General features: G+C 47.6%; 1 protein-coding gene across 5 annotated transcripts in view; it reads left to right on the plus strand.

Moving 5' to 3' along the window:
• Nucleotides 1–10,973, plus strand: part of pcnt (pericentrin) — a 37,840-nt gene extending 26,867 nt beyond the window's left edge. For 4 of the 5 annotated variants that reach the window (XM_079752433.1, XM_079752437.1, XM_079752436.1 and 1 more), the window contains 16 exons: nt 1,147–1,317; nt 1,650–1,833; nt 2,323–2,654; nt 2,760–2,853; nt 3,115–3,287; nt 3,675–3,950; nt 4,195–4,421; nt 4,585–4,732; nt 5,138–5,911; nt 6,771–6,959; nt 7,315–7,527; nt 8,030–8,256; nt 8,761–8,840; nt 8,916–9,057; nt 9,248–9,372; nt 10,511–10,973. In XM_079752433.1, the coding sequence (XP_079608559.1) occupies nt 1,147–1,317; nt 1,650–1,833; nt 2,323–2,654; nt 2,760–2,853; nt 3,115–3,287; nt 3,675–3,950; nt 4,195–4,421; nt 4,585–4,732; nt 5,138–5,911; nt 6,771–6,959; nt 7,315–7,527; nt 8,030–8,256; nt 8,761–8,840; nt 8,916–9,057; nt 9,248–9,372; nt 10,511–10,554 (3,399 nt within the window). In that variant the 3' untranslated portion in view covers nt 10,555–10,973. The remainder of the gene's footprint in view (nt 1–1,146; nt 1,318–1,649; nt 1,834–2,322; nt 2,655–2,759; nt 2,854–3,114; nt 3,288–3,674; nt 3,951–4,194; nt 4,422–4,584; nt 4,733–5,137; nt 5,912–6,770; nt 6,960–7,314; nt 7,528–8,029; nt 8,257–8,760; nt 8,841–8,915; nt 9,058–9,247; nt 9,373–10,510) is intronic. The other variant, XM_079752434.1, reaches the window with a different exon arrangement.
• Nucleotides 10,974–11,345: the final 372 nt, after the last annotated feature.

Here is an 11,345-nt window from a genome sequence, read left to right on the forward strand (position 1 = left end):
TTTTGGTCTTGGTATGTCTTATAAAGAAATGTTATTCTTCATTTCTAGTCGGTTACTATTGTGTGTTGCAGATACTACTGTATCTGCAACACTTTTGTGTTGCAGATACAGATCACATCTGATGCGGTCCCCCGCTTTAGTTCAACGGGGCACTAGACCTGTGTTCTATGGGTTAGTCTATGGTTGTATCTGTTTTCTGGGTCTCGCGCCAATAGCACCGGTGGCCTGATTCGTCTAATGCACTCGGTCAATTGCCGATTAATAAATACACACAATTAGAATGAGAATAAGAAGAATTCTATCTGAATACCAATATATGAATTTGTATTCCTGAACGTGGGACATTCTCTTTTTGCGGGACCTGTGACAGGGTTAGATATCAAGACTGTCCATCCTAAAACTAGAAGAACAAACACAACTGCTTAATACGTTTCTTCTTATCAATAAATAGGCCTAATGAAATTGAATCACATACAGCACAAACATGCATAGCACCTTAAACCTGAAAGCGCTGTGCATACCTTCTCGGTTGCACAACAGCAGCTGTTGACCTCTAGGAAACTAGTGTTACCGGTAACCCCAGTGTTTTCAGAGGAAAATACACCATCTGAAAATGTCCGCGGGGAATCAAGCTAAAGAACTGAAGCTAGCTCCCTGCTAGCGCAGTACCCTGGCACTGTAAAGGAGCAGCGAACCAGACCACATCTGGCTGTAGTTAGAGAATGGTTTGATGATATGTGGGCTCCATGCACACAGTCCTCCTTTCTTACTGAGAGGGGAAGTGACACTTTAAACGAGGAAGTAAAGAGTATCAAAATACACGGTTGCTCTTGTTTACGCCTAGATGAGCATTTGTGTCAACTCTGTTCATCGGACCGGTAATTTGATGCAGTAAGAAAGGGTTGTGGCCTTGCAGAAAAAAAGCTATGTAGTGTATGACTCATTGGTGTGGTGCGATCTCTCATATGTTCTCTCTTATGTCGGCTGCTAATCGCATGCAGCTAATGTTAGCAGTGTGATCTCTTTTTCTTGACGTATACATTGCGGTATATTTTACAGGTACTGGTTTACTTTATTGCACCTAATTATTAATGTATAATTGAATGTTTGAGTGCAAACTGACGACCCCCCCCTTCTCTGTTGCAGACACATGCTGAGTTGACCCTGGCCAAAGCAGATCTCGCCTTAAGGGAGAAAGAGGCAGAGCTAGCCAGTCTCTCAGCTGAGCAACAGGCCTTGAGGGCAGAGCTTGCTGCCGTGAAAGAGGGGCTTTGCTCCAGCACAGAGAGGGCTGAGAAGCTCCAGGAAGAAGGACAGGTAAGACGGACATCTGACCCGTTACACACTACTGTTGATCAAGTCCATTTTTATAGAAGATCAAAAGATATGAATATAAGATGCAAAGGTCATGTAGGTGATTTGACCCAAATATCTTCAGGCTTCTATTCATGCATGAACTTATGTTGACAACTAGAAATAATGAATAGGTTAACCATCACTAAAGGTTTAAGGCAAACCGGCATAAAGCATTTTTTAATTCCTAACTTAAAGACAAAAACGTCTTTGTGATGATTCGACATTCCAAACCTAAAGATTAGTTCTGCCAGTTGGTCTTAACTCTGTCCTTTCACCTCCTCTGTTTGATTCAGACCAAAGACCGGGCTCTCGCCGACCTCGAGACGTACAACCATTGTCTGAAGGCGGAGCTGCGGGGCCTGCAGGAGGACCTGGCCGTGCAGGAGGAGGAGCTGGCCTTTCAGCAGAGGGAGCTGCATCACCTGCGGCAACGCTGTGACCAGCAGGAGGATCACACCCAGGGCTCCCCACAGAAAGGTAATGCACATCAACACGCATTCATGCACAGATACTTATTAACTTTTACTTGTTCAGAGATTTGGATGATTTTTGTAAAGATGCAGGAAATTAAGGAGCAGGTCTCTACCTAGACATCTCGCATAAAAGAATACAAAGTATAAGTGTCTTACTTTTTTGGTAAAATATCATTTTTGGTTAAACTAGAAAAAGGGAAGTTTGTTTTTGATTGTTTTTGACCTATAATTTGGTGATTTTTTTTGTCAGAGAGAGATTTGGTTTTGTGCTGTTGGAGTAGGTGGAGCTTTCATATGACGTCGCTACAATCGCTGTCATGAAATTCATAACTCTTGTTACATGCTTTATTTTTTGATTGGGGTTGGAATTGTTCTCAAGATGGTTATGATGGACTAACTCATCTGACATTGGCCCAGATATGGGGAGGGATGATTAGGTTCATGTATATGTAGTCCTGTAATTCTATCTAAATATAAATATGTTTTCCCCTAGCTCTTTCACACGGAGGCTTTGAAGACCACCTGGGCGGGTCCCGGGACGAGGCCTCGCTGAGCTCCCCGGAGGTGCTGAGGAGGCTGGAGTGTTCTGAGGACCGGACCCGGGACCCTTTCCACGCTTCTGTCCTCCGGGGCTCCCGTCTGTCTCTCAACAGCACGACAGGGCTGGATCTGCCCCAGGGGAAGGCTTCAACCAAGGCCAGGATGATGGAGCAGCCACGCTCCAGGACCATCACCCCAGAGTCGGTCAGCCGCAGTACCCGCTCCCCAGGCTCCACAACGGCCTCGGACAACTTCTCAATGGCCTGCTCGCTGGATGTTGACAAAGTTTGTGCTCTAGGATGTTGCATTCTCAATGCCTTGAGTCGGGTCGAATAGTGCTTTTGGACTTGTACAAATGTATGTGTACATTTGTGTTATTTTTCTTCTTAGATGGATACCCTTGACCTAACAGCTCCGCCCTCTCCGGTGGGCTCCATTTCCTCCCTGTCGGCTCCAGAATGGGCCAGCGACGGATATGGCAGCAGTGAGTATCAATGTTGGTTTTTGTTTTCCGGGATGTTTTTAGTGCAGCTGGCGTTTTTAGTGCAGATGTTTTTAGTGCAGCTGGGCTTCGGCTTAAACTTGTTTGGTATAATATACCAAAAATCATTCATTTGAATCACGTGATTCAAAACATTATTTGATGTTGAAATACTGCATGAAATGTGTCTCATCCATGTCTTTTTCTTTCCCCCACTTTCCCCCCCTCTCCTTGCCTGTCTGCCCTGTGACCCTTCCCCTCCAGATGTGAGCTCGGAGCTCGGGGTGCGTCTGCGGACCGAGCTGGAGCACACGGAGCGTCTGGACGCTCAGTTCGTGGAGTACCTGCGCTGCCGGGGAATGAACCCCGCGGCCAACACAGACAGCGCCGCAGGAAGCTGGAGCTTCAGCGACGAGCTGCTCTCTCCCGAGCTGCAGGTGGGATTGTAACGCTCCTTGATTTGGGACTATAACATCCTTTTATAGTGCAACTAAAGCATGCTGCAGAATCCTTATCCGAGCGAATACAAATGCAGGTTTGAGTTGGGCATCTTGCGCCATAATGCATACAGGTTAGGCTGCAGACATTTGGGAATTGAACCCAGGAATTATTTGGCTAATCATGATGTGTGGTTGAAATGAAAGATGAGGAAAAAAAGTAAGAGGGGATTTTTATTGGATATTGTGTGAAATCCCTTATGATGATGGAAATTATAATCTTTCAGTATTCTTCAAAACGTTTTGAACGTATTTAAAAAAAAAAATTAAAAAAAAATTAACCAGCTCATCTTGAACTACTACTCTTCCCATTTTACTATCATGTAGGAAATACTGAAAAGGGTCCATCAGGAGTCCTGCCGAATTCTGACCTTGTCCCAGCGTCGGGCCACTACGTCATCCGAGCATCAAGGCCCTGTCTCAACAGTCCTTTCATTGGATCAGACGCCGGGTCAATCACATGACCAGGCGAGCCCATTGGACCGGCCTGACGGGTTTCCATCCGCCCCACCTATGGGCTGGCAGCAGGAGAAGAGGGCGCTGCAGGAGACCGTGGTGGCTCTCAGAGAGCTGCTGTGTCGGATGGCACAGAGAGACACGCAGGTAAACAGGTTTAGCATTTCATTTTCGCTTTGTTTACTGCTTTCAAAAAACGATTCAGGTTGAACAACGTCTCAAACAACAGGGATGAATTTTTCCCTCCAATTAACAGTTCCGTTTGGGGTTGTTTCCCCAGGGAGTAATTTAATGCCGAAAAGATCATAACTAGGGAGAAATAGCATGAAGGTGAATTTGACTTTATCGCGCTGCAGTCTCAACCGTTTGCCCATCGCCCTCTCTTGATCAGGGTGCCCCTGGAGGGGATGGTAATCGTCAGCAGACGGCGACGGCAGGGAGCGACGGACGGGTGGAGGTACAGCTGAGGGCCGAGTTACAGGAGACCCAGAAACGGCTGCGGGAGGAGTTGGAGGAAACCCGGAAACAGCTCAGGGTGGAACTGGGGGAGACCCAGAGCCAGCTGAGCGCCTCCCAAATAACCCAGCAGGAGCATAGGAACGCCGTCCAGTCACTCAGGTACCCAGGCAGTGCACGCACGCACACATAGCCTAATCTACTTGCCGTAGTTGTTATTCATTGTTGTTTTTTGGGGTTTGTACCCTACCCTTGCTCTGCCACTTCAACCCGGTCCTATTTTGACAATACCAAACCTCTGGGGCCAAATGGCTAACTGGTGCAGGCTTGGTTGTGGTTCCAGGCTGGCCTTGCAGGTGGGCGAGGAGGGCCTGCAGGAGGAGCAGAGCCACGTGGAGGAGCTCCAGGCCTTACTGGAGCAGGAGAGGGCCCTCACACTGCGCAGGGAGCGCGAGGAGAAGGAGCGCAGGGAGGTACGGCATACACACACGCACATCGGGCCACAAACGCACACACACAGACACAAGCATGGGGACACAAAGGCTCAGAGCATAGGGCCACAAGCACACACACACACACACACACAGACACCGGCATAGGGCCACAAACAAACACACACACACAAGCATAGGGCCACAAACACACACACACACACACACACACACACACACACACACACACACACACACCGGCATAGGGCCACAAACAAACACACACACACACACACAAGCATAGGGCCACAAACACACACTAGCATAGGGCCACACACACACACTAGCATAGGGCCACAAACACATGCCCACCCCCCACGCTGTGGTAGAAACACGCTTTAATGACCCCCCCCCAATGTCCCCCCATCCTGTGCGGCCTCACAACAGGTCATGCAGGGGTCTCTTGAGCAGAAGGAGTCAGAGGTGGTGGCCCTCAGCGGCCAGCTGGAACAGGAGACGGTGGCATGCAGCAACCTTCGGCGGGAGCTGCAGATAGAGCAGTCTCGCAGCGGGCTGCTGAAGAAGAGGCTGGGCGACGCCCACAGCGACCACCAGGGGGAGTGCAAGCGCTCCGCCCAGCAGCGGGACCTCCACCTGCAGGAGAGGAGCCGGCTGGAGCGCCTGCTGCAGGAGGCGGAGGAGCGCCTGGACGCCGCCCACGGGACGCTGGAGGAGGAGAAGGAGCGCTGCGCCAGCACGCTGGACGGGTTCGGGCGGCGACAGGAAGCCAACGAGGCGCGGGACGGGAAGCTGATCACGGACATGCAGGCGCAGCTGGAGCAGGAGCGCAGGCAGGGGGAGGAGCTGGCGGCCGTGACCGACCGGCTGAGGGCGGAGCTCCTGCAGGTGAAGAGGAGAGGCGAGGAAGAGGAGGAGCAAAGGAGGCGCGACGAGGCCCGGAGGGAGAAGGAGGCCGCCGCCCGCCTGCGACACGCCTTGGAGTCGCTGAAGGAGCAGAAGCGGGCGGCGGGCTGCGCGCTGGCGGCGGAGAGGGAGCGCGGCGTGCGCCAAGGTGTGGAGCTGGCCGAGCTGAAGGAGCGGCTCCAGGCGGCCACGGACGAGGAGCGGGAGAGGGAGAAGCAGAGGGAGAGGGAGAGGAGGAAAGACAGCCAGAAGCAGATGGAGAGAGAGAGGCGCCAGGAGAGAACCAACAACAAATTGGTGAGATGACAAGCGGTCGGGAGTTTCTTGTCAACGTTTTATCACCAAGGCGTGAGTCTGATTCGCTCTTACAAGGAATGACCAGATCTGCCAGCGACTACTCAGCCTACCCAGTGGACTTTTGAGACTAGTAGCCTGATGTGTCCAGCATACATCAGACAGGCCACCTGGGATGTCAATAATGGGTCGATCCTGCTACTAACCTCAAAAACGGGGGTGTATCTATAAAGAGCCAGTGAACCCAGAATGTTAAAAAAATATATATATTTGTGTTCATTTGTCAATTATATATGATCGTCGACATGTTAAACTAGGCCGTTTTTGCACGGTTACTGAAGTAGGTCCCCAATTTGTTTTTGTGTGTTCTCCCCAAAACACTGTTTGAGCGTTCCGCTCTGCTACGAATGCAGGTGGCGTTCTTTTCGTGGCGTCCGAGTGCCTTTTTCCGAGGCACTCAGACTTCACAACCATGGGGCAGTGGTGGCACGGTGTGTGTGGCCGTGTGGAGCTCTGTCTAGGCAGCGGTGGACTGTGGCGACCGAGTTAGAGTTTAGCTTTTCCGACACTTATATTATAACACGGTGTGTGAATGGTGAAGCTATGTCTGAGCAGCGATTTATTTGATCCCAGCGTCCAAGAGTTTGGCTTCCCCAACACACATAATATAAGCTTCGGTGTGGGTGGATATTGAAGTTTTGTCTAAGCTGCAATGCAGTTAATGTCCGACTGAGGAATAGGATTCCCGGACACTTTGCTAGGGTGTGTGTACGAAATTCAGCTGAAACAGTGGGTTCACGGACTCTTTAATATTAGCGTTGAGCTGTAATCTAAGTCACAGGAGACTGGCGTTTCTTTTCAGTGTGAGCTGGAGTTATTGAGGGAGCAGGATCAGCAGCGCGTGCAGGAGCTGCAGCAGACTCTGTCGGAGCTGGAGAGAGAGGGGAGGGAAATGGCCGCTCAAAGGCTGTCCGGCTCAGCTCACCACACCAGAACCGGCCCCACTGCCAACCGTAGCGCCCAGACCGACGACACAGTACCCAGGGATCAGGTATGGAACGGGCTTTTATGGATTTTATACTTTTATGAACAGCACAACACCCCAGAGAGATTGCCGAAATATTATTGGTTGGATTAGATCCATAAATCACGTAAATCACCTTTGTACTTCACTAAAGTACAAAGAATGTACTTCAGTTAAGTACAGACCCTAACTAAATAGTATTATTCATTTAATAATTCTATATGTATTCCATTATAAATAAAACGGTTCATTTGATTTTTGTTCATCTTTCTAAAAGAAATGTGTTTTAATTATTTCACCAATTTTGTATTAACACTAAAATTGCTGTAGTGAGGAATATTTTTACGATCATTTAAATGAATTTGTAATCCCACTTCCCCAGGCCGGGTCTTCCACCGAGCTAGTGCAGAGGCTGCTGGGAGAGAACTCTGAGCTGACGGAGCGCGTGGCGTTCCTGAGCCAGGAGAGGGTCGCCCTCAAGCACATGCTCGCCGGCCTTGAGCGCCAGCGGCGCCGCGCCGAGAATGACCTCGCCAAGGTTGCCATGGAAACGGAGAACCGACCTATCATCGGCGACGCGGTCGGCAACGGCAAGGTGAGACGGGGATCCTGAGAATGAGCGGAACGACGGATTAAACTGAGGGCACTTCCGTCGCAACTCTTTTCCTCTTTAGGAAACTAGCGGAGAAGTACGGAATATGTTGCTTTCAGTAACCTCAGGATCGGCAGTTGTATAGCAACGGTTTCCTTTGGATACAAATTGATCCAAAAGAGTGAAGGCCTTTTTTTTAATTAACAGAGGTGCAATCGTCAATACAATTGGATTAAAAACGGAAACTGTTTCAATCGATGAGTAGAATCCTCTAAATACATAGGACCATTTGCAAGGAGGACCAAGCATGCTGGTCTTCACTAATCTATATCTGGGAGAGGGTTAAGCTTCACAGACACTTGTATATAACGCCATGGATTGTGTTGATGTGTTGCTCTTTGTCCGGCCAGCAATTGATGATGATGATGATTCCGTCACTATGAGGTGGGACTCATGACCCCATGAGCTGATGACCACTCCTCTCCACCTTCCTCCCTCTTATCAGGTGCAGCGTCTCTACGAGCGGTACCTGCGCGCCGAGAGCTTCCGGAAGTCTCTGGTGTACCAGAAGCGCTACCTGGTGCTGCTGCTAGGCGGCTTCCAGGAGTGTGAGCAGGCCACGCTGTGTCTCATCGCCAGCATGGGGGCCCGCCCCTCGTCCACCGTCCAATCCAAGCGCAGACCCCTCAGGCGCTTCAGGGCCGCTGTATGCGCCGTCATCGCGGTCTCAAGGTGAACCCCAGCATCGTCACCTTAAGATGAACCCTATTGATCCTAGCCAGGGAAATGGGTGTCATGATAGAAAGCCTTTAAACCTTCACGGTCACTTTTTTACACAGGTATTTAATCCATTGATTAGTATTATATCGGAAATAGAAAGTTTCTCAAGAATAAAACCAGCCAAGAAAATTCAAGAAAATATTACATTTTATTCTGGCACACTTCATTCCACCCCTCCCTCCCCCCAAGGTAATGCGAAAACAAAGTGGATTTTAAATAATAATTAAAACCTACTGAAAATATACTTTATACAATATATATACAACTCTATGAAATAAGAGTTGTAGAAATGTAGGTGCAAAGCTGAGGGAGAAATTAAACAGTATACGCTACATTGTTGAAACTACACATATTTGCCCTGGCACACATGATTGGTCATTGTTCAAGGAGGTGTTGTGTGTGTGTGTGTGTGTGTGTGTGTGCAAGCATTTACTTTGTCCTCATTTAATTTTCCAGAATGAAATTCCTGACCAAGAAATGGCATCGAGCCATCAGGCGCATGTCAATATCTGGAGGTGTGAACGGACATTCTTCAGGTCAGATGAAGGACTGCTACTTGGTGTGTGTGTGTGTGTGTGTGTGTGACCATTAACCTTTTTTTACATCGCCAGGCTGTCGACCGGAGGTCTTGAAGCTGCAGCAGCGGTCCAACTCTGAGGCTTCCCCCCCCACCCGAGACGGTAACCTCCTCCACAGAGCCTCTGCGTCGACGTTGGTCCCTCCGGTGAAGTCCCCCTTCAGACTACACAACAGGTGGGATTATTTTCCAGAAGTTCTCTTCTGGTTAGGGTTAGATGATGGTTAAATGATTTCCTCTATGAGGTCAATAAATGACTATTAACAATATTAACTTTGCATGCAAGCGTACCAAATGAAATAAAAACAAAAAATGAAATAGTTGTACAGCACTTTTTTCAATGCTCTCACTGGTTTTGTTGACTAGGGCCCACTCTGGATCCACTGCGACGTCGGTGCATGCTGGGACGTCCCAGGACCCTGAGCGCTCCCTGACAGAGTACATCCACCATCTGGAGAAGGTCCAGCGCCGGCTGGTGGGCTCCAAGCCTGGTAAGAAACATGGCCTGGATGGGTACAGAAGGACCGTTTGGAGATCAATACCAATTTAGGTTGAATGTACAATATACCATAATGTACAGGGTTGTAGAGCCCCATACACCTTTAATGGTAGCAAGCGACCCAACTTGTCAGATGGCTTCTAGTTTTGAAGGAAACTATTTGTGTGTCCACACCACAAATTCCCCACAAAGTGGTACGTCTCATTTTGGGATCTGCTGGTTTACAAAACAACGTGTACAGTGGCTACATTCATAATGGGTTGTTCTGCACATTTGACTTCCTATGGCTCCTGCTCCATGTCACCTCTGTGCTCCATCGTCTCCAACCCAGTAAACAAGGCCCACTTAGCCCCTCCTTCAACAGAGACAATTAGAAAGCAGGCAGCCTGTTCCCGCGATATGATTGGTTACCGGCAGCGCTGGCTGAAGGAGAACAGGACTTGGCTGTACCTCAGCTGCCTGTCGCCCCTCTACCTGAACGGCCCAGGTGAGTGTGGGTGAAAGCCGCTCACACCACCCAAATACTCATAGGTCACCGCTCTGAGACAGGCTTCAAACATTAGTCGAGTTAAAGGTGACATTTTATACCACCAGGTGTGAGTGACTTCTGACATCACAAGTGGGCGTGTCCACCTAGATGTATGGTGGTATAATGTGTCACCTTAAAAGGTTGACTGTGATGCACTACTGGAATACCATCCCACAGAAAGGGCTTCCTTGTCGTGAATCACCGTTTTCTTTCACCACCTCTCCTGGAGAGCTGAGCGGTATACAGCAGTTTGAGGTCCAGTGCTGCACTGCGTTACCGTGAGGGAAGGTTGATCAAGTAGTTCTTGCACTGGTTTCGACTGACGTGTACCTTGAAAATGGGTTGGGTGGGTGAAATGTTGTCCTCAAAGTGAGTCACCATTGCGGTCAGTGCGGTTGGATCCATTGCTACCACAGGAACAGGCTGTGCAGGTGCAGACTTGCTCCTTGCATAACAATTAGCAAAGCATAACAAGGATCACCAATTACCACATAAATATGAAAGGTGTTATCGATCAAAGCATTGGCTTTGTGGCATGGATCTTTGCAAGTTTGTTTTAAAAAAACTTTTTAAACTAATGCTTTATTTTTTTCCAAACCAGGTTCCTCAGCCTTTCATCTCCAAACCAACAAGTCGGAGCACTGAACAAATAGATGTGTCCTCAGATGTTGGACGTTCCATTTCAACAAATAAGATGATTTTAGAAATGTTTTAGATTATTTTAATATATAAATGATATAGCAGATATGATACTTTTTTTTACGCATTTTCTTACGGACATTTTTCTATACCAAAATGTAAATGCCATTCTTAAAGTGTTTAACATTTTTTATGTAGTGTTGCTTGATATTTTTCTACCTTTATGTATCGATAAATGTTCTGTATATAAATGTTTCTTGGTTTTAAGGTTTCAATATATAAATGTGTTCATTCATGTATTGTGGATGCACTTTGAGTAACAAGATCAATACAACTACCGATTGTGTAAATGCACTAAGGAGTTGATTTGTTTTGTGTATTGTAATCTTTCTACATGCAAAACAATAAATATTTTAATTTACATATTTCAAAAAAGAGCACGAATGAATCATTTGTATCAAATAATAAGGAAATATTTATTTATTTTCTTTTTACAAAGGGACAAAATACATTGAACATTTAAAAAAAAAAATAGAAATGTAAATATACAGGATTATAGCCGTAGGCTCATTTCCATCCTTAGTCCCTGAGTATGTTATTGTATTTGATATCACAGGCTCTGCTTCAGAGCTGAACTCTGCAGTCCATAACCTGTGGGTAAATAAGTGAGAGCTCTTTTTATTATGTAATCACGAAAGAGGCGTAATTGTATTTAACTAAGCTGTGTATCCTGTTATCCGAACCAGCGATTGGCTGTTCTTATTATACATGCATCCCAAAGACAAGCGCTTCTGCCA

This window comes from Pollachius pollachius (genome assembly GCF_949987615.1).
Source record: "Pollachius pollachius genome assembly, chromosome: 15".
Classification (NCBI taxonomy): Eukaryota; Metazoa; Chordata; class Actinopteri; order Gadiformes; family Gadidae; genus Pollachius; species Pollachius pollachius.